The sequence below is a fragment of the Malaclemys terrapin genome, chromosome 2, assembly GCF_027887155.1.
Source record: "Malaclemys terrapin pileata isolate rMalTer1 chromosome 2, rMalTer1.hap1, whole genome shotgun sequence".
In the NCBI taxonomy this organism is placed as follows: domain Eukaryota; kingdom Metazoa; phylum Chordata; order Testudines; family Emydidae; genus Malaclemys; species Malaclemys terrapin.
Window position 1 is genome coordinate 11,315,742 of NC_071506.1, and position 22,775 is coordinate 11,338,516.

The 22,775-nt window shown below is 41.6% G+C and overlaps 1 protein-coding gene across 1 annotated transcript in view; it reads left to right on the plus strand.

Moving 5' to 3' along the window:
• Positions 1 to 5,485, plus strand: part of KCNK9 (potassium two pore domain channel subfamily K member 9) — a 115,645-nt gene extending 110,160 nt beyond the window's left edge. The window contains exon 2 of the mRNA XM_054019888.1: positions 4,536 to 5,485. Within this exon, the coding sequence (XP_053875863.1) occupies positions 4,536 to 5,377 (842 nt within the window). The 3' untranslated portion in view covers positions 5,378 to 5,485. The remainder of the gene's footprint in view (positions 1 to 4,535) is intronic.
• The last annotated feature ends 17,290 nt before the right edge of the window (positions 5,486 to 22,775 follow it).

Below are 22,775 nucleotides of genomic sequence, written 5' to 3' on the forward strand. Positions count from 1 at the left end.
AGTTATACTCTGCTAAGAACAAAGCAAACGAGAGTGTTTAGATCTCGCTGGTTTTCCAGAATTGTCCTTAGTGTGCTGTTGAGTACCAGAGGCATCCCCCAGAGCCAGCAAAGAAGAAAATAACTCAGTGACCCATTTGGGATGAGGCTGTGGTGACCCGAGTCTCTGCCTCTCATGACTAAACCTCTCAACCATTCTGCATGACTGTTTGAGGAACCGGACATCTCCATATCGCCTCAGCTGTAGCTGGGGAGGAAACTGCAATTGACACAGATTGGCTCAAAACAGGGATAACACTTTGAGACACGACATGTTCCTCATGCCTGACTGTCCTTCTCCAAACCAGGACACAACTGAAGAATCCCATCGGTGAAGCCTAAGCAAGCATCTGGGCGTAACAGGGAAAGAATGGGTATGGAAGCCACTTTGTTCCCACCATTCAAAGTGACAGTCATTTGTACACCCCTGTTCCATCTGGTAATGTCTCTTTAAATGTTAGGGATCACTCTCCCAGTCCACCAACTCAGAGATGTCTGCCTGCTGTTAACCAGGTCCTTGCATTTTGCCATTCCAGATACTGCAGAGATGGGAGCCTTCTAGATACCTAGATAGATATGGCCCTGCTCCAAGTTAAGGCTCCATGAGTTGGGCTTCTCTACTGTTTGATCCTACTGCTCAGCTGAGCAGAGCAAAACCTCTTTCCTGTATCTGCTGCTCATCTCCCAGGCACATCGAACTTGCTCACATTCAGAATAAGCAGAAACTCTAACCTGGCAGAAGGAGCTCCACTCACTGGTGTAGACATGGTGTGTCACCTTTATGCACCTCTTCTCCTTTCTTGTGGATGCCCAAGTCCCCTGGTTTTCTTCAGTCCCTTAGCTTCTTAAGTGGATGTCTTCTCAATATCATGGTCCTAGGGTCCTCTGCATAACCTTCACACCCTTCTCAGGGTGGTGAAAATGATCTAAGTTGAAAACCCAATACCATGTGTCTTCAGATGCCTTTATTTCTGTAACCAGGCTCATTCCAGCCCAGTGTCTCTCATCTCCCAACTTGTAAGTACTTCTCTTCATATTTGAGTAAAGTTCAGTGGCTTTTGTGCTGGGGAAGTTAACAAGAGTCTCTAGACACCCTGTTTAGGCAGTAGGGTGACCGATGTCCCGATTTTATAGGGACAGTCCCAATTTTTGGGTCTTTTTCTTATATAGGCTCCTATTACCCCCCCCCACCTGATCCTGATTTTTCATATTTGCTGTCTGGTCACCCTATTAGGCAGTCATCTTCTGCTACTGAAGTGGTCGCTTGTGTCCACCGAGGCTTGTTGTAAGTAAAACCCATCTAGTTGGAGCCTGACCTTATCCACTGGAGAAACACTATTTACAGTAAGAAAAACTGTTTATCCTCCACTTTCTTCTGGCAAACTTTGATCCCTCTCTGGCTTCTGACTTTGGGCCTCTGAGTGAGTTTGAAATTAAAAGAGACAGTGTCCCATTTTAAATTTCAGACCTACATTATTAAAACTTAAAGAACTTAACTAATATCATTTGCTTGTTGCTGATTTACAGTGTTTATGGCTTGATTCTGCACCACTGAAACAAATGAGTTTTGCCTTTGCTTTGTAAAGTTCAGAGCATTTCACTGTTAATCGCTGAGGTCAGTGCCACAGAGCTACGTATGCTCCAAGGCCTTGTCTGCACTAAAGAAATGCTCTTTGCCTAGCACTCATGAACCTATTTTAAGGGTCCGATTCCATCTCAATAAAAAAGGCCTTTTCTGTTCTACGTGTTTATGTTCAAACTGTGATATAACATATCAGATTGTATAAACCTACGCTGATGCAGTGAGTAGGGTCTAATGGCTAAAGTTATATAGTAAGCATTCTCTTTCTAGCTGTGTGACCTTGTGAGAAGTCACCATCTATCTGTGCTTCACCTTTCCTACCTACAAAATGGGGCTACGAATGCTTCTCTATCTCACAGGGGTATTGTAAGTGAATTAATTACTGGGTCTGTAAAATACTTTGAGAAACTCGGATGGAAGATGCTCTGTAAGTGCATAATATTAATTTATTATAATCTTCCTAAATTGTCTCTCTGGATCCTTAAGGAGTGGGATTGGACAATTTCATAGGAAATCTTTTTTCATCCCTAACCATTTTCTTTAGAGCCCAAAGTGAAAGCTGTTTCTACCAACTGCCATCTCTGTCACCATCTGGAAAATCACATTTTCTGAAGCTTTCCTCCTCTTTATCAGCTGTAACTAAAGCTATAAAATGGGAAGATGTCCTTGCTTTAATTAACACCCCTGTAGTTCAAAAGCTGATCTTAGTAATGAGAGGCAATTATAGCCTTTATTGAGGGATAGTCAGGTGGAACAAATCCAGTATCAATCTATGGGAGGCATTTATTCCCCCAGGAAATTTGGAAGCTGCTCTTTGTAAAGAGCTGAAAACAAGGTCTGGTACAACAGGTGAATCAATTTGTTCTTTCTGTAATCTTAAAAATAACTTGTTTCTATTTTTTTTTTTTTTGCAGACTTGTTTTTATATCCCCATCCAGCTGCCAGCAACTAGCAGTTGAGTTAATAAAGGTTGTTACTGGCTCTTTGAAGATGTAGTTTCTAGTTGTTGTTTCTTTTTCTAGACCAGTGTTTCTTTCTACTTTGCATGGGATTCAGTATTGAGTTCGGGTGAAAGTGCATTACTAGCTCATCGCATCAGTAGCCAAGTGCAGGACAATTTACTACCGTTACCAGCAGCAGTGTAGCTAACTAACTACTAGTTGCATTTCATACTGTGCACACTGCAAATGGGTTGTTTTGGGGCCAAGAGTCTGACTGAAAATATCCGAGTAGGGCTACAGTATCGATTGGGGAAATGTCAAAAGAAATTCACTCCTGTGTGGAGGGCCAAGAGACCATCTACATTCCTATTTGGAGGGCTTAAGTGGAAAATAGGTGGTGAGTAAGACCTTGTGCAATCTCTCTGCATGGGAGTGAATTTCACACTTACAGATTAAATTCAGTCTGGATAAGTATCTAAAAGTTGAGACCTTTATCCCGCCTTCCTGTGTGTGTCTTGCACTGGCAAGGAGATGGATTAGATGACTCACTAGGTCATGACCATCTATAGGCCTGATTCTCCACTCCAGTTTTACACCTGTGTCTCGCCATTGATTCCAGAAGAGTCATATTCCCCAACATAATGGAGTGGGAAATAGGACATTTAGATTCTGTGAAACCTCTTAGGACTGCAAAACTGGACAAGAATTGCTGCAAGATCTTTCTCTCGTGAGGTATTTTTAGAGCCCTGCAAATCTGTGGATATCTGCTTTATATCCATGGATATCTGCGGACTTTGTTTGCAGATTGCAGATCGGGTGCAGATACAAATTTTGTATCCGCGCAGGGATCTAGGTATTTTCACACTCCCACTCGTAGCTGGAAGTACAGATTTGTGCAACAATGTGGGGTGACAAAGTTAAGTCACAATGGTTTGGGTGAAGGTTTGGGTAGGTTCTCACTCAATGCAAACCAGTTCTCATATCCCTACTAATATAACATGAAACATTCCACATACCCAGTCCTGGACTCCCTGAGTCACCTGATATAATGATAGTTCCAATCATTTCTAGTAAGAATAGAAGGATCTGAGTCAATTGTGCATTCCTCTATAATTAAAAATTGTGCAAGCCTTAACCCTCCCCTCAAAACCCTACAATCTTCCAGCAATGAGTGTCTTTCACAGGGTCCCTAGGAGAAGCTTGTTAAAATTCCACCAACAAACTGGAGAGAGGTTTGGGATGGTTTCTCTACCTCTGATGGTTCTCTGGATACTGCTGAATCACTCCTGCCAGAGAATACTTACCTTTGAGGCCATCAAAATCCCCTGCCTTTGCAATGGACCAGATTCCAATGCCAGGTATCAGGTGTGTGTGTGTGTTGGTTTTTTTTGTTTTTTTTTTAAATGCCCTGGTGAAGACAACCATTTCCAGTTATGAAGGTTGAATGTTATGCTATACACCATAGTAAATTCTTCAGGAAGGAAGTGAAACTTCTCCAGCAAATGAACTCTGTATAATTTTGTTTGCCATTAAGCAGTGTTGCCACTCTTCTTGCTTGCTTACAAGGACAAGATTTTATTTAAATTGGAACAGAACGGAATAGATTCTCCATTCCCTCATCCAGTCTTCTCCTCAGGCATATGCACAGCTAGGGTTTTCGCTGGCTTTGGGAGCCCCCTGTTACAATAGGGCAGTTCATCACTGCAGTGTTCTCATGAACTCCCAGGCTGAACACTTCCACTGCTGCAGCAGCAAATAAGTCCTCATTAATGTAGGAGTCACTTGTGCCTTCCAAAGACTTTGAAAGAGGTGGCTTTGACTTCTCCAGAAAGAGTATGATGCCTGGGGAAGACGTGGGTGTTGACAGGGCGCTTGAGTTATTTTTGTTAATGATTTGCGCTGCCGGTATGATGAGGAAGCTTTACGAATTCCCCCTCCTTGCTGACTCTCCTATCTTTTCCTTTTCTTCTCCAGGTTATGGACATGCTGCCCCAGGGACGGATGCCGGGAAAGCCTTTTGCATGTTCTACGCTGTCCTGGGGATCCCACTGACGCTGGTCATGTTCCAGAGCCTGGGCGAGCGCATGAACACCTTTGTCAAGTACCTCCTGAAACGGATCAAAAAGTGCTGCGGGATGAGGAGCACTGATGTGTCCATGGAAAACATGGTCACTGTGGGTTTCTTCTCCTGCATGGGAACCCTCTGCATTGGAGCAGCAGCCTTTTCCCAATATGAGGAGTGGAGCTTTTTCCATGCTTACTATTACTGCTTTATAACATTGACTACGATAGGGTTTGGCGACTATGTGGCCCTGCAGACCAAAGGGGCCCTCCAAAAGAAGCCACTCTACGTGGCTTTTAGCTTTATGTACATTCTAGTGGGGTTGACAGTCATTGGGGCATTTCTAAATCTGGTTGTTCTCAGGTTCTTAACCATGAACAGTGAGGACGAGAGACGGGATGCCGAGGAGCGGGCATCCCTGGCAGGGAACCGCAACAGCATGATTATTCACATTCAAGAGGACGCCCAGCATGTTCGGCCACGGTACAAGGCCGAAGTAACAGACCTTCAGTCAGTTTGTTCCTGCATGTGTTACAGGTCCCATGAGTACACCAGCCGGATGGTGTCTCACCAAAATTCGTTCAGCTCCAAGCTGAATCCTCAGTACTTTCACTCCATCTCTTACAAGATAGAAGAGATCTCACCAAGCACATTAAAAAACAGCCTTTTCCCATCTCCTGTTAGCTCCATCTCACCTGGGTTGCACAGCTTTACAGATAACCACAGGCTGATGAAAAGGCGAAAGTCCATTTAAAGTGATTTGTCTTCTTTTGCTTTACTTGTTTTCCCCAATTACCTTTTTTGTTTCTTGAGTGAGACGGAGCGAGGCCAAAGGGAATAGAAAAAGCCAGTCCTCCTCTGAGACTCAGCTCTTGAGCATGAAGCATGGATTAATTCTGTTCCAGCAAAGTATGCCTTACATTACCCCCTCGGTGGATTTCAGAGGATTCGAGGTGACATGAAGTGGGTACCAAATCCAAAGTTGCACACAAAGCTGGGAGCCTTCATGTGCCACTGGCACTCCTGACCTAATAAACTATTTTCCTCTCAAGCAGGTCGCTGTGTGCGTGTGCGCGTGTGTGTTGAGCGTGTGTGTGTGCAATTCCACAACTAGTGCCATGTGACAAAAATGCATCAGGTATTAATTTTTTTCCCCTTGAAGCAATTGTGTTCCAGCCTGCTTTTAACTTTTAGACTGCTTCCAAAAGAATAGGGGATGGGGGAGCCAATTTGTTTTGTTTTTGCCAAGTCAAGCATGTGTCATAAGCAGTCAATATATCAGGTGTATCATGATCAATTTTTGAATGCTAGATTTTAGATTGTATTAACATTAAAAAAAAAAGGGGGGCAGGAAAAGATGGATCATTTTAGCTTGCCAGTTCAAAATTAAAAATAAAATAAAATAAAAATAAAGCATGCACTTTGTAAAACTGGTATGCATTATAAAAAAAACACAAGAAAAACTAGCAATGGAATTAATAATCAAAAGCAAATAATATAATTGATTTAACTACATTTACTTTCACCATTTGCTACCGTTCCAACAATTTGTTGTGCAAGTAGAATTTTTTAAGAGAAATTGGGGAAATTGTTGGAACTATAGAGTTTCTTTTTGTTACTTTGCTCTTATTTATAAAAATTATTATTATTATTATTATTATTATGAAGGCTATTATTTTATTAATTTTTTGTGCAGCAACTACCTGCATGAATAGGAATTATATTTTTTGGAATGCTTGGATGAGGATGGGTATAAATAGGCGGATGTATATTTTTTTTCTTATATAATAGTGACAAGGCATTCCTTGTTTTAAATAAATAAAAAAAATAATGATGATGATTGTCTCCAAATGCTTTTGATTTGTAAATAGTGGAAAGCCTTTGTTGGTCTCAGGAAGAATTCAAGGAACAGTATCTTGATCGTTTTTGGCCTACTGGGAACTTGCAGTAGTAGATATGGTCTTGCTTTTTGGCTAGTCTGAAAGGCAGAAGTATGTGCCTGTATGTGGCAAGAACAGTTGCACTCCGGTGTTTTGAAGGGTTATACCGGGAGCAAATTGCATTAGCCAGATGGAGTGAAGGCTGATGATGTCACTAAGTGAAATTTTTCCTTTGGGATCATTCGTCACCCAACTAATGATTTGAACCAAACAGACTTTACAGAACCAAATTCTAGGTCCTGGTCCAACTCCCACTGATGCTAGTGGAAGTTTGTGATGATGAATGCAAACAGGATATGGTCCATTGGGAGTTTTGTCTTTGTGTTCAATGGAGGCAGGATCGGGACCCATATCAGGGTACAGTGGTGTGTCTGAATTAATAATCCTACCTTTTAAAATGCCTTCAGGGTTAATTCAATGTACAAAAAAGGATTATCTATCTGGCACAAATCATCTCTCTTGCTGATTACACTAGCATATACTTTCTATATAAAAGCAATAATCCCCCATATATAGTTCTAAGTGTATCTGGATAATATGTTTTCTCAAATTCATGCAAACCTCCATTTCAGATCTGACCTCAACAGCTGTGTGCGCCTATGGGATGTTGACTGCCTTCCTATGGTTTATTTGTCAGGGGCATTAATGGGCAGACGATAGTAATGACCTCTACTTTCAACTCTCTTCTCCTGGCTTTTATCATTCAGTAAAGTCAGTCTGTAATTTCAGTGTGTTAACACACAACTATCCACAGCTTTGAAAGCTTTCTATGACTTCCTCTTCTGGGAATTTCTGCAAAATCATGCTGGTATTGCACACTAAAACCTCCCATAACATGCGTGAAATACTAAACTAGAGTTTTGAGAGACCATGACACCGAAATGAACATTTTACCCTAATTTATGGGAAATATGTTTTTATTTAGTGTTAATGGGTACTGTGTGTACATAATTAACAAGCCCACCAGTGACATGCTCTAAGTACCCAATAGACTCTAAGACTTAGGATGATGTTAGAAGCTTTGAAACCAGGAGACATTTGGAAAGCAGTCTTAAGATTCTGTGATCCACCTCTATGATCACCAACTAGACATCTGTTTCAAGACATGAGATCTACTGGTCTTCTGAGACTTACTGTTACATATGTTTTTGTTTGTGATGCTATTCTAAGAGCCTCCCCAAAGTGAAAATGATTGTGGTCCTCTTTTGCTACTAAGGAATAATCTGTATGTACACAATGTGCATATGTGGTGTATACATTAGGAATCCAAGAAAATCAACAAAAGGTTTGGTTTCACAAAGCTCTGAATGTTCAAATTCTGCCTGCCTTTGAGGGGAGAATTTGGCTTGGAGAACTTTTTTCAAAAAACTTGAAAAAGTTTTACAAATGTTGGATTTTTTTTATTAAGGGGGAAAAAAAATCTCTTCTCGCCAAATGGAACTAAATTGTCAAAAGTTCTACAAGGTTTTAAATTCTAGAAGTTCAATGTTTGTAATGTGTTCTAACTGAGAAGTTATAGATTCTCCTGTCTGAAGCTAGACAAATTCAGATGAGAAATAAAGTGCACATTTTTAACAGTGAGGGGAATTAACCATTGGAACAGCTTACCTAGGGAAGTGGTGTGTTCTTCATCATTTGAAATCTTTATATCGAGACTGTCTGTCTTTTTAAAAGATATGCTACAGCTCAACCAGAAGTTATGGTTTTGATCCAGGAATTACTGGGTCAAATTCCTATGGCCTGTGTTATGAAAGAGGACAGACTAGATAATTATAACACTCCTTTTTAACCTTAAATCTCTGAATGTAAAGAGAGAATGTGAGTCTTGGGGGACATCATTTAGACAGAGGGTATCTATGTGCCTTAGGATATGTTTTTCTGCCTGAAAGATCTGTAAATCTGTCCAAAATCTTTCTGGTATTCTTACCTTAAATACGATCTTCATGTCTTTGTTTACATTTTGAAACCAGTCCCTTCTATACAATCTTTATAAGACCCCTTTTGTACGAGCACTTGTAGTATAGTTAGCTGAATCCTCTTGTCTGTGCATTCATCCCCCTCTTGAACGCGATGAAAATGTCGGCGTGTATTTTGTGGTACACTCTCTGATGCTGGGTGACAAGAAATGCTTTGGGTAGAGAAAACAGGGGACAACTGAAGGAGGCAGTCCCAGAATCAAGTAGTAAATGTAAAGCCGTGGGGATATAGCTGCCCCTATGCCTCTTCCTGTGGGGGAAAGGGAGATATGACCGGGGCATAAACATGTTCAGGTGATTTCCTGGTAGCTGGCACCACTTAGAGCAGTCCATACACTGCTCTAAGTCTGCCTAGGGCCCAGGCCAGTGTATATTGGTGTAGAATAAAGGGAAGTATGAAGGTAGTTTAAAGCCACCTTGGCACTATGCCTCCTTGAACTGTGGCAACTGCTCTTCAATTGCAGCTCAAACTCTGGGTCTTTTTGTGAACATATTTCAGTCCATGGGTTATATTCACACACTATTTGTTGCACGGCTATTTTTAATTCTTCACGATTAGTTATTTATGGAAACGGAGAGGTAGTAATTGATGACCTGAAGAAGGCTGAGGTGTTTAATGCCTATTCTGCTTCAGTCTTTGCTAAAAAGGTTAATGATGGCCAGATACTCAGCACAATGAATACTGACAAGGAGAAAGGAATGCAAGCCAAAATAGGGAACAAACAGGTTACAGAATATTTAGATAAATTGGATGTATTCAATCCAGCAGGGCCAGATGGAACTCATCTGAGGGTACTTAAGGAACTAGCTGAAGCAAGCTCAGAACCATTAGCAATTATCTTTGAGAACTCAGAGAGGACAGTGAGGTCCCAGAGGACTGGAGAAGGGAAAACATAGTACCTGTCTTTAAAAAGAGGAACAAGGAGGACCTGGGGAATTATATACCAGTCAGTCTAACTTCGATACCTGGAAAGATACTGGAACAAATTATTAAACAATCAGTTTGTAAGCACGTAGAGGATAATAAGATTATAAGGAATGGCCAGCCTGAATTTGTCAAGAACAAATCAGGCCAAACCAACTCAATTTTCTTCTGTGTCAGGGTTACTGGCCTGGTGGATGTGGGGAAGCACTAGAAGTGATATATCTTGATTTTTAGTAAGGCTTTTGATTCAGTCCACATGACATTCTCATAAGCAAACTAGGGAAATGTGGTCTAGATGAAATTACTGTAATGTAGGTTTGCAAATGGTTGAAAGACCATACTCAAAGAGTAGTTATCAATGGTTTGTAAAGGGCTTAATCTGCAGCAAGGGAGATTTAAGTTAGATATTAGGAAAACTTTTCTAACTATAAGGGAATAGGCTTGCAAAGAAGGTTGTGGACTCTCCATTATTGGAGGTTTTTATGAATAGCTGGACAAACACCTCTCAGGGATGGTCTAGGTTTACTTGGTCTTGTCTCAGCACAGGAGGCCGGACTTGATGTTTTATTGAAGTCCCGTCCGGCCCTAGATTTCTATGATTCTATGGTACATGACTGATCACCCAAATTACATGGTGTTGTTTCTGGTCCCTGATTGGTTGACTGAAAATTTTGTAAAGTGGATGGGGAAGAATCAAAGCGATTTCATGACGGCTGCCCAAACACTTCCAGCATAGGTCATCTTGGACCATTTGCTTTGTGACCATTCTCACATAGAAAAACTCACTTGTATGAACATCTGCCGACAAACAATAATAATAAAACCATAACAATGAAATCTAATTAAAATACACTTTGGGATGCTTTTTTGCCATATTTGTCCAGCTTTGCGTGTGGAATTTAGAACTGGAATGGACAAAGCACTAGAAGAAACATTATATAGAATACAATCATACACAAAAAAGCCAAATCCTGACTCCCATGAGAATTCCCATTGACTTCAGTGGCGGATTAATCATAACATTCACCCTGTAAAGGGGGATGGGCAGATGGGATGTGTCTTTTCCATCTCTGGCTCTCTGGATTCTATATAAACTCTTGCCTGTTTCTGTGTCACTCTGTTTTTCATTGTACAAAATCTTTTGTTTGAATATTTCTTTATATAAATCTTTTTTTTTGTGCTTCCTTGATTTTTTGTTTTATTTTGAAAGAAACCAAAGCAATAGTTTTATCCTCCCACCCTTGAAATCGCTGCATGGAAAGCTCTGATTGGATACAGGCACGCAGTAGTGGAGTTAATTATAAAAAGACTTCTTAATGCTCCAAGTAACTAAACAGTGTCTTTACAGTTCATAGAGACTTGCATGATCATTTTGCAATGCATTCTCATTTTCAGCTGCCTTTTTCCCCACTCCTCCACATTATTCAGCATTAGAAATAATAATAAATCAGATTAGTCTATTTATGTCACACCAATGTGCTCTTTATCAAAACAACACCATTTTAGCTCCCCACAGTCGACTTTGATTTTTTTTCTCTTGGATGATAATATGTAATATGATAGGATAATAGAGTTGTTATATAATCAGTTGGATCAGTGCAGGCCTGAAATAGTTTTGACTGAGCATGCTGTGATGTGGAAATGAGAGAGGAAGCTTAATAGAACCGTGCAGGCGTAACCCTCCGCTTGGTCTTTATTACTATGTACGAAATCCACTGGCTGATCTAACCGGGGCTGCTTTGCTAGAACTTTGTTTGTGAGGTTTGCAGAGATGCCTGCAGACTTTCTTATGCATGGACTCCTCTGTAACAGATCATTTAGAACCGAATACGTTAAAATAAAAGGAAAGTGACCAAGTTAATCTACTTTATTGTAGGTCATCTTGTTAGTTATCCTAGTACTTCGATTGAAAGAACACTGGGACGGTAACCAACAATCCTAAGAATTAAGTCTCAGCCAGGTAATTTATCTTTTCTCTGAAAGATTTGAAAGGTTTTGTTCCTGGCAGTATAAAAAAGGCATCATTAGATGCTAAAAGCTAGAAAGTGTAATCAGTGGAACTAGAGCTGGAGAAGGGAAATGATTTGGTATGTGGAGGCTGGAGGGAGGAATGATGATGGAAATAGCCCATAATAGAGGTTTATGGCCTGATTTTACTTTGTGTAATATTCCTGTTAATATTGGTCTAATTAAGACATACATTTAATGCCTTTACTGGGGAAGCCGGAACAGAGAGATGTGCTGGAAAGTCTCCATTACACTAATGTTATGGTCTTTTTAATGCATATTTTAATGAGAGGCTATTATTAACTGGAATATTACCCAAATTACAATCAGAATCACACTGTTACTAATTTTGCAACTAAGGTGCATAATATTTCCAGACTCAAAAAAGAAAGGTTCCCTGTTATTACCTGCCTGCCATCCAGCTTTAACATCCAACTTCATTTTAGAAAACTCAGCTAGATAAACTGTATGGAAAGCATTAGCCAACAAGATACATGGAGGGCAAAACAGATACATTGACACTGGACACAGAGAGATTGATTACAGTTGGCAGATCTTAGAGACTGAATTAGGGTCCCCCCAACTTATCTCAATCCTTACTGTAACCAGGATGGCAGAGGAATTTGCAATAAGTACCAACGAGGCAAAAATAAACAAATATCTCAAGCACGAGATTTGAGCACAAATATAATTTCCATGTGAAATCCTAATGGAGTGGTTCTGAAGATAGCAGTTGTGTGTTTTGCCCCACATAATGCCCAGTTCTATGAGGTGTCCTCTATGCAGCCCTTCCAGAGCTAACTCCCATCCCTCGTGTAATCTTTTTAACTCAACCAGGAAGGAATATAGCCCAGAGTTGGTCTGTTTCTGTTAGAACCAGATGTAACCTGGTTAACATTATCTTCCTCTCCACAATGACAACCTCCTCACCCCAAATTGAGGATTGAATTCTGGGACAGAGGCCAGCATGGAGGCTCAGGGACTCTTTTAGGAACTGCACTGCTGTAGAGGGCCCAAGATGGTAGACAAGGAGGGTCATGGAAGATCAGGATCTCCGCATGGATGGCCTGGACGATTGCAGAGCTATTGAAATGCTTTGCCTACTTTGTGGGGTACAGACCCTATCCTACAATGAGCCGTTTCAGTGGTAGCTCCTGAGGGGGGAATTTGCTCAACTTCCTGTCTCCTATTGTGTTTTTTGTCCTGCATATAGAAGAATCTTATCTATAGAAAGTAGGGATTGAACAGGCACTGAATCATCTATTCCATCCCTTTACCAGTGCAGCATTGTTCTTTGCAGTATATTATACTACTGTATATTGTTTTTCTGATCCTATATTCCTAACTGATGCCATAGGTCAGTAAAGAACCTAAGTACATGAATTCAGTGGGGCTTAGTGCTTTGCTTAACTGGGGCCTGAAGCACTGTGACAACCCATTGAGGTCAGTGGGAGTTTTTCCTCAGTATGGTTTATCCCAAAAGGCCCTAATTGCCCTGGAAACATTGCTCTGTTGTCCCTTAACAAAGATATAAATACATGTTTGTTTCTCCAATATTGCTGAGAAATCTAATGAAGGCTGTATAATGACATAGACTCCGGAGTGATTCGTGTGTACAAGTCTGCACTTCTTTGGAGAAGTTGCGGTGTGAAATTTGAATTCAGCAAATTGAATACCTGATTCTGATTACACTTATACAGGTAACTCCATTTGTTTCAGCTAAATTATTACTAGCTGGCAACAGATCTAGAGAGACCAGAATCAGGCCCTGAAAATGTATAAGGTTTGGATTTGGACATGCTATATTTGGAGCTGCTAAGTAGACATTTGGGAAAGCAGGAGTAATTTCACTTAAGTAAATGGAGTTATACTGGTGTAAAAAAGAGAGGAATCTGACCCAATATGCCTAATTTTAATCTCACAATTGTTTTACACTAGAGTAACCCAGATGATTTGAATACAATTCTGTTAATCCTGATTAACACCAGTGTTAGTGAGATCAGAATGTGGCTCAATCTCTATACACCATCCTATAATAAATATATACAACGAATGCTTCACATTAAAGAGTCCTTCCTGACCATTATAATGATGGCAACAGCACTGTAGAAAGTACTAAAGAACACTAAACAGCCCAACTGTACAACTTGTGCTGCAGTGTTTTTGCTTTATAATCCTGGAATCCTGGCAACAAATCTGTCTGGCTAATTTTAGGATGGCAATATTATCCCTGGAGCCTGCAGTCTCCAGTCATCTCTCCTTCTGCAAATGTGACAGATGAATATTGTAATTAACCAAAATCCCAGTGTGTTTCATTTTTACTTAATTTTCTTGTCAGCCTTCTTCCACCTTGCATCCTGACCATGTATGGAGCACCGCCACACATCAATACCCACAGCAGATTAAAAAAAAATTAATGATATCATTGTGTTGGTAATTAATATTCACAGTTCCAAGCTGTGTTGTCTGGACTCACTTTGAGAAATGCAGAACAAACAGCAACGCGATAGAATTTATCATCGCTTGCTAATTCACAAGTGGATCTAAGCAAGCATAATAATTGAAACCGTGCTCCTTAATGCATCTTTTTCATGCGCCAGTTTTGATGCTGCTGGTCTGGCTTTGATAAATTGTTTCTTCGGCATGTGGCAAAGCTTGCAGTCATGCCTCCACCTAGAACATTGTATCTGGGGCCTGGGTCGGGAGGAACAACAAAGGGTCCATTTTACAGACAGTGTCCCTCTTTGGCTTTCTCTGTGCACAGCATCCCTGACTACCTCTGCACTAATTCATTAGCTTGCCATTTAACAGAAGCATATTAACAACCAGGATCATGGCATGCTATACTTTTCCCCATTACGTATTAATGAAGAGCATTCTATTACAGAAAAGCACACTGGGGAAGGAAATGTTCCACTCTAATTGTTACTGGCAAAAGAAATATATAGATTGATTAAAAACCAAAACAAGGGAATCAAACAGGAAATGTAGTTTGCACAAATCTGTCTGTGTGCCGCCTACTTACGCTTTGATTAGATGCGATTTGTAGGCCCAGAGGACAAGATATTTTAGTCTGTTCCTTTGGTAGAGGAGCTTGTGGAGGGAGGGCAGTGAAAGCAGCAAACAGGTGGGTAGGAAGCGGATAGAAGCTTGGCTCTGCTCCTCCCCCTGAAATGCAGGAGTTGGCATGGGAAGTGCAGTGCAGGCAACCCTGAGAACAAACAGGGAGGAAATTGTGTCTCAGAGAGAGACATTCCCTGCCTGGCTCTTGGGATGGTGTGGCTACCCAGTGCTCTATTCACAGGGTTTATGGCAAAGCTATAATCTACCCCTAGACTAGAATATCCCTACTCCTCTTAAAGGGACAGATGCTGCTGGATGTGACCTCATGTGTTGTCTCACTGGAGGGAGTAGGGATTACTTAGCCACTAAAGTGCTCCCCATCCTGAGTTTGGGGGAGGGGGGATTCGGTACACATTGCTCTTCATTGTTGGTACATTTGGACTTTTCAACTGTACAATAATCAAAATTGACCTTTAGAGAAAGGACATGAATGCAACTCAATATTGCTGGCCATCCTGACCGCTTCTGCATGCAGCTCTTTTGTAATCATGATCATTGAGAAGCTAATTAATCTGAATATGGCATTTAATTAGGTTAGCCGTAATAAAATGGGTGAGTGTATTGTGCCTCCCAGAGACTGACGTTCCAACTAGGCTAAGTATTCTCCCAGGGACTGCTTGAGAATAAGAAGGACGCGGTGGCAGATGGGGGTTGAACCAGGGCTGCCCTATTTATAGGAATCATCCCATTGACTTCAATCCCACTTCTCATGGGAGTAAAGTGAGCGGGGTTTGGCCCCTGTCCTGTATCATGCACAGGAAAGAGAAACCAGCAGTGTAGCACTAGAAGGACAGCATGGGCTAGGGGACTGAGCAAGGGGCAATGTGAATCCTGGCCCTGCCACTGACTTGCTGTGTGACCTCGGCTTTGTCAATAAACCTCTTTGTGGGCCTACCCCCCTTTGGGATAGATCATGCCTATAAGGCACAGCTTTGTGTAAGGCGGATGTGAAGCTGCACCTCAGCGTGAGCACAGGAAGGCATTTCCCGGACTTCCAGGCGTGCGTGAGGAATACTCCTCCCTATTCGGCTAGTCAGTGTGGCCAGGGCATCCATTTCCTCCTCACAGTCCCTTCCTGCCCTGGTGTGAAGAGTGCAGAGCATCAGGGAGTGGAATTCTGCTTGGCCTTTACATGGAGCCTGGTGGCTAGGGAAGACGTCTAGTGCCCTCTCTTCACACTGTGCAACTGCTAACGGCCAGGGGGAGTCTTCCCCATGAAAGTCCATTTTTTTGGGATCAGGGTCTACATGTGTTTCATTCTTTATAAGATTTGTGCACCACCAGTGCACGGTGGTTTTGTGAGGACTTGTTAGCTAATGTCTGTGCAGTGCTTTGAACACCATAAGTGCGAAGCATTCTCAGACACACTGGTTTGAAGAATGATTTGCAAATAACCAGGGAACAAAGTCTTATCCGGAAAGGAGAAGAGGAATCAAACTGGCACCCACGATTTGTTTTTTACATGATTCTTCTAATTTTAGTTGTGATTTCAACAACCCCATCAAGAAAATCATTGGGATCTAATGTGATGTCTTCAGGCACTATGTCATGTTTAGGGGACTGAAAAAAAAAAAAAGAAACCAAACAGAGTTCTAAAAAGTAGAACTCTAACTAGCATTTGTACTGGTTAAGGACAGGGCCTTCATTCCAGCGCTCTGTTTTTGCCTGTGGATACATTTCTTTTGAATTATCCAATAGATTTCCTAAGTGAAGTGCTCAGATACTAAAGTGATGAGGGTGGCATAAGAACCTATGCAGAATGGAACAGAATAATTGGCACATCACAGTTTCCCATGAACCAAACATCAAAATGTGGATGGATTAATGCTAGATTCTCATACTCTTAGCATGTGAGGGACCCTAATGTGGGGTCCCACAGTATGGCGCTACTCATTGCAAATAAAGGGATCAGAATCTGGCCCGAAGTAGCTGTTTAGCCTTTGGGAACCTGTAATGTTGTCTTGCAATTGGCTGACTATACACAGGGATTAATAAATATCACCTCTGCAAGATTCTCTTTTCAAGACATAGACAAAGCTCCCATTATTTTTTACTGCACACTCGTCTAATATTCAGATTAGGAATGACTATTCTAGTGAAGTGGTTCCCAAACTGTGGCCTTTGGGCCACAACTGGTCCACTGAGAACTTGGTGATGTTCCAAGCAGAGCTGGCTGATTACAAGGCTCTCCTCCTTTCCTGCTGGTAAATTGACTTACAAATGCAGTACTTACTGAATGTTACTGTTCCATATAAACAATTGCTGTGGTTGCCACACTGATGTTAGTTAGTTGTCAGTAGGAGTGGAGATGGTCTACACAATCATGAATGGGAGAAGTGAGCCAAGAGACAACCTGTTATTCAGAAGTGGTCAATGCTATGAAACAGTTTGAGAACCCCTGCTCCCATAGATGGCTTTACTGGAAATCCACTGCCAATACATGGGCACCACCCTGCAGACCTTAATCTTGGTTAGTCCCATTGAATTTAATGACGTTTTGAAGTGCATGAGGACTGCTAGATTGGACCGTATAAGAGAAAGATAATCGTTATATAGAACATATCCTATCTAGCACCACACTCCTCTTTACCAAATCCCCAACAAACTCAAATGATTAGAAGCTTGCTGGTTCTTCAGAAAACAAACACAATTTGTTTTTGCTTTTTAGAATTTTCATAATTTTCTACTTAACCAATAATCCAGATGCTTCTCTTTGCAAGTGCGGGGTTAACTGTGGAAATGAACAGTACAAGTTTATTCTTGTATAATCTTTTTCTTCTTGGCTCTTCCAGATGCTTTTTAAGATTCTTTTGTCTGGCTATTGCTATCAAGGCATATTTGATGAAAATGTTTGATCTTAGTGATATGAGTGCAAAGAAACTAATCGTTTGGAGTCAAAATGGTCAATATGGGAGATAATAAGAAATCGAATTGTTTCCAGCAGGCCAAAAGAATGTGGATACTGTCTCTTTAAGGTGCAATTTCTTACTTCAACAAACTGTTTATCTATGAGAAACAGGGATAAAAGTGTTCAATTTGTGACCCAAGGAGAAATTTTTGGATTTCTTCCAGACACACACACATGAAGAAAATGAATTGTGGACTTGGGAAACTGAGCTTTTGTGCTCAAACAGGAGCGCTTGCATGTTTGTGTGTGTGTTGCCGCTGTGTCTCTTCTGGATCTCTAGACACTTTTTGGGTACATTTTTGTACTTTTTCAGAATGTGCATAGGAGGACTTAGTGAGGGTACTTTGGCGGCATTCTAAAGGCTCTCAACAGTCTGAGATAACGTTTAAGCTACGTTTCTCCCCTGGTTGGTAAACTTCATGTGCAGTGCACAGAGAATCAAGAGCAAAGTGCAACAACTAAGAAATAGGAGCACTCTTCTTAACTTAACTGGCTGTGTATTATACTGAACATTTACCTCCAGGAAGCTGTCTTGTCTGAGTCAATGATCAGGCCTAATCTCAGACTTTTAATTTCACAGTGGTGGTTGAGCTGGTCCTAGCAATGGAGAAAGAGGAGGTCACAAGCATCAAGATGTAATGAGTTAAGCCAGTGATAGCCTGATTACAGAGAACCAAATTAAAGCATTCTAATCGTTTGTGGGGTTTTTTTCTTTTTCTGTCCTCCTCCCTTACCAGAGAGGATGCCTTCACTCATGGCCTTAGAATGCCGTACTGGAGTTAGCAGAGTGAAACAACAGTCAAATGAAAATGAGATTTATTGCAGCTTATGTAAAGAATGAAAACTGTATCACACAAATGTTTACAAGTCCAAGTAGACAGCGAACCCATGTACATTATGTAATTTATGCAAGGGATTGCATCTTTCTTTTGTAATGAATGCACTAAGCAACCCTGTATATATTTTACAATGTCTTTACAAAAAAGAAAAAGACTCATTTACTGTAGAATTGTAAAATAAATGCACTTTTCTAATTTTTTCATTAAAAATCCTATGGCACGTTTTCAAATGTATATTGTTTCTTTTATACTGAATGTGGAAATGTTAACTTCCTGTAAAATTGCACTGCAGACGTAAAGTCCACTGATGAGACCTATTTTGTTAAAGAAAAGTCCATCAGCAACCAGTAGATGTCCAGTGTATGTATATATGTGTATATATGTATATATATATACATATATATCTAGTACTATGTATAAATATATATATTATTTATATATGTTCAGATTTATATAATGAATGTATTGATATATCTGTAGATTGATAGATATATATGTGTGTGTATGTGTGTATATAAATATATATACACACACACACACACGAATCAAAATGTACAAAATAAGATTTAGTCAGTAAATTTAAGGGGAAAATCAAAAGAGATGTCCTATACAGAAGATATTTTGCATTGCAATAAAGGCTTTTTTTGACAAAAGTATGTGCAGAGTGAAATATGAACCTTGATCAAATATTTGCTCAGGCTGTGACCAGGTGAATCAGATGTAGCCAGATCAAAAGGAAAGCTAATGGGAAAAGAGTAAATGACTAGCCATAGCCGGGGGGGACTGGAATTAGTTATGGGCAATTGAGCCTTTCACTTCTAGGCTGCCAGTGTATAGATCAAGAGTGAAATCGTGGCCCCATAAAAGTCAGTGGCAAAACTTCCATTGACGTCACTGAGGCTAGGATTTCACCCCCCAAATTATTGCCTGTGCAGTGGTCTGTGTGAAATGGGTTTTGGGGTCTCGGTGCAATTCCTAGTGGGAAGTGTCCACACCTGGCACCCTTGTTGGCACTCTCAGCAGTGAGGAGAGGACTGAATGGGCATTTCGAATGAACCACCCTTTAGCGGCAGTCCCTTCCAGGTGGGGTTTGGGGCATGCCAACCAATCAGAGTCTCCCCTGCACTCCTCTTCTGCCACATCCATCACTATGGGATCCGAGAACTGTCACTTCCTCAGCTGCAGCAGTTCTGAGGCTACTGGAGGGTTTTATTTCCAGGGCTGTTAAACTAACAGTAGGAAAAAAAATCAGAGACATGAACACACCCTGCTTTCTCATAGACACCACAACCGTAGAATCATCGAAGATTAGGGTTGGAAGAGACCACAGGAGGTCATCTAGTCCAACCCCCTGCTCAAAGCAGGACCAACCCCAACTAAATCAGCCAGCCACAGCGGTACAGCAACCAGGAACAAAGACATCACCTTTGGCTCCAGTAATACGTCTCTACTTGGTCAGATAAAGAAATAGCTCATAGTGAGGGTGATTATCATTAGAACAACTTACCTGGGGATATAGTGGATTTGCCATCACTGCCTTCTTTGAATCAAGCCTAACTATCTTTATAAAAGACATGCATGAGCTCAAACCGAAGCTGTGGGCTTGATGCAGAAATTACTGTGCGAGGTTCTGTGGTTTGTACTATGCAGAAGGTCAGACTAGAGGATCATTGTGACGGGTTGGATCACAGAAACCCCCTTGCGAGCTGCCAACCGATGTGCCAAGACTACCCCTGTTCCTATTTTCCCTGCCAGCTCAGGACTCCAGCACCCTGTCTTGCTGAGCCAGACACTCCCGTCTGCTCCAACACAGACCCAGGGTCTGAATTACCTGCCCCAAAACAGCTCACAGAAGTGTGCTTGTCTTTAGCACTCAGATGCCCAACTCCCAATGGGGTCTAAACCCAAATAAATCCATTTTACCTTGTATAAAGCTTATGCGGGGTAAACTCATAAATTGTTCGCCCTCTATAACACAGATAGAGAGATATGCACAGTTGTTTGCTCCCCCAGGTATTAATACATACTCTGAGTTAATTACTAAGTAGAAAGTGATTTTATTAAATACAGACAGTAGGATTTAAGTGGTTCCAAGTAGTAACAGACAGAACAAAGTAAGTCACCAAACAAAATAAAATAAAATGCGCAAATCTATGTCTAATCAAACTAAATACAGACAAGATCCTCACCAGTTCCAGAATGCTCCCTTTTACAGGCTAATCTCCTTTTAGCCTGGGTCCAGCAATCACTCACACCCCCTGTAGTTACTGTCCTTTGTTCCAGTTTCCTTCAAGTATCCTGGGGGGGGTGGAGAGGCTCCTTCTTTAGCCAGCTGAAGACAAAATGGAGGGGGTCTCCCACGGGTTTAAATAGACTTTCTCTTGTGGGTGGAGACCCCCCTCCTCACTCCTATGCAAAGTCCAGCTCCAAGATGGAGTTCTGGAGCCACCTGGGCAAGTCACATGTCCATGCATGACTCAGTCTTTACAGGCAGAAGCCATTGTCCACATGGTATCTTGTATGTCTCCAGGAAGACTTCTTATGTGTATTGGAGCATTCCAGGATGCATTGTTCCCCAAATGCTTCCTGATTGGGTACTTAACCTTGCGAATTCCTTCCTAAAGAAGCTGTCCAAATGCCTCACAAAGCTTACCTAGAAATCAAGCAAGTATACATAACTTCGAACACACGAATGGTGCCTACATACAACTAGGATGTACATAATCAGTAGATCATAACCTTTACATAGATATGTTACATGGCATATGTAACAAAACCCTATTCCAGTTATATCATACATACATTTATAAGCACCCCCCATAAAGCCTTATGGGGTACACTGTCACAATCATAATGGTCCCTTCTGGCCTTAAAGGTGATGAATCAATTAAACTCACTTATAAACAAACAAATGAGTCTGGCAGACTCCATCCTATGGGACACAAGCTATTCAATGCAACAGGGGGTCCTGTGGCACCTTTGAGACTAACAGAAGTATTGGGAGCATAAGCTTTCGTGGGTAAGAACCTCACTTCTTCAGATGCAAGTAATGGAAATCTCCAGAGGCAGGTATAAATCAATATGGAGATAACGAGGTTAGTTCAATCAGGGAGGGTGAGGTGCTCTGCTAGCAGTTGAGGTGTGAACACCAAGGGAGGAGAAACTGCTTCTGTAGTTGGATAGCCATTCACAGTCTTTGTTTAATCCTGATCTGATGGTGTCAAATTTGCAAATGAACTGGAGCTCAGCAGTTTCTCTTTGGAGTCTGGTCCTGAAGTCTTTTTGCCGTAAGATGGCTATTTTTACATCTGCTATTGTGTGGCCAGAGAGGTTGAAGTGTTCTCCTACAGGTTTTTGTTTATTGCCATTCCTGATATCTGACTTGTGTCCCTTTATCCTCTTGCGTAGTGACTGTCCAGTTTGGCCAATGTACATAGCAGAGGGGCATTGCTGGCATATGATGGCATATATAACATTGGTGGACGTGCAGGTGAATGAGCCGGTGATGTTGTAGCTGATCTGGTTAGGTCCTGTGATGGTGTTGCTGGTGTAGATATGTGGGCAGAGTTGGCATCGAGGTTTGTTGCATGGGTTGGTTCCTGAGTTAGAGTTGTTATGGTGCGGTGCGTGGTTGCTGGTGAGAATATGCTTAAGGTTGGCGGGTTGTCTGTGGGCGAGGACTGGCCTGCCTCCCAAGGTCTGTGAAAGTGAGGGATCATTGTCCAGGATGGGTTGTAGATCACTGATGATGCGTTGGAGAGGTTTAAGCTGAGGACTGTAGGTGATGGCCAGTGGAGTTCTGTTGGTTTCTCTTCTGGGCCTGTCTTGTAGCAGGAGGCTTCTGGGTACACATCTGGCTCTGTTGATTTGTTTCTTTATTTCTTTGTGTGGGTATCGTAGTTTTGAGAATGCTTGGTGAAGATCTTGTAGGTGTTGGTCTCTGTCTGAGGGGTTGGAGCAGATACGATTGTACCTCAGTGCTTGGCTGTAGACGATGGATCGTGTGGTGTGACCGGGGTGGAAGCTGGAGGCATGAAGGTAGGCGTAGCAGTCGGTGGGTTTTCGGTATAGGGTGGTGTTAATGTGGCCATCACTTATTTGTACGGTGGTGTCTAGGAAGTGGACCTCCCGTGTAGATTGGTCCAGGCTGAGGTTGATGGTGGGGTGGAAGCTGTTGAAATCATGGTGGAATTCTTCCAGGGTCTCCTTCCCATGGGTCCAGATGATGAAGATGTCATCAATATAGCGTAGGTAGAGAAGGGGCATGAGTGGACGAGAGCTGAGGAAGCGTTGTTCCAGGTCAGCCATAAAAATGTTGGCATATTGTGGGGCCATGCGGGTGCCCATAGTGGTGCCACTGGTCTGGAGGTATATATTGTCACCAAATTTGAAATAATTGTGCGTGAGGATAAAGTCACAGAGCTCAGCAATAAG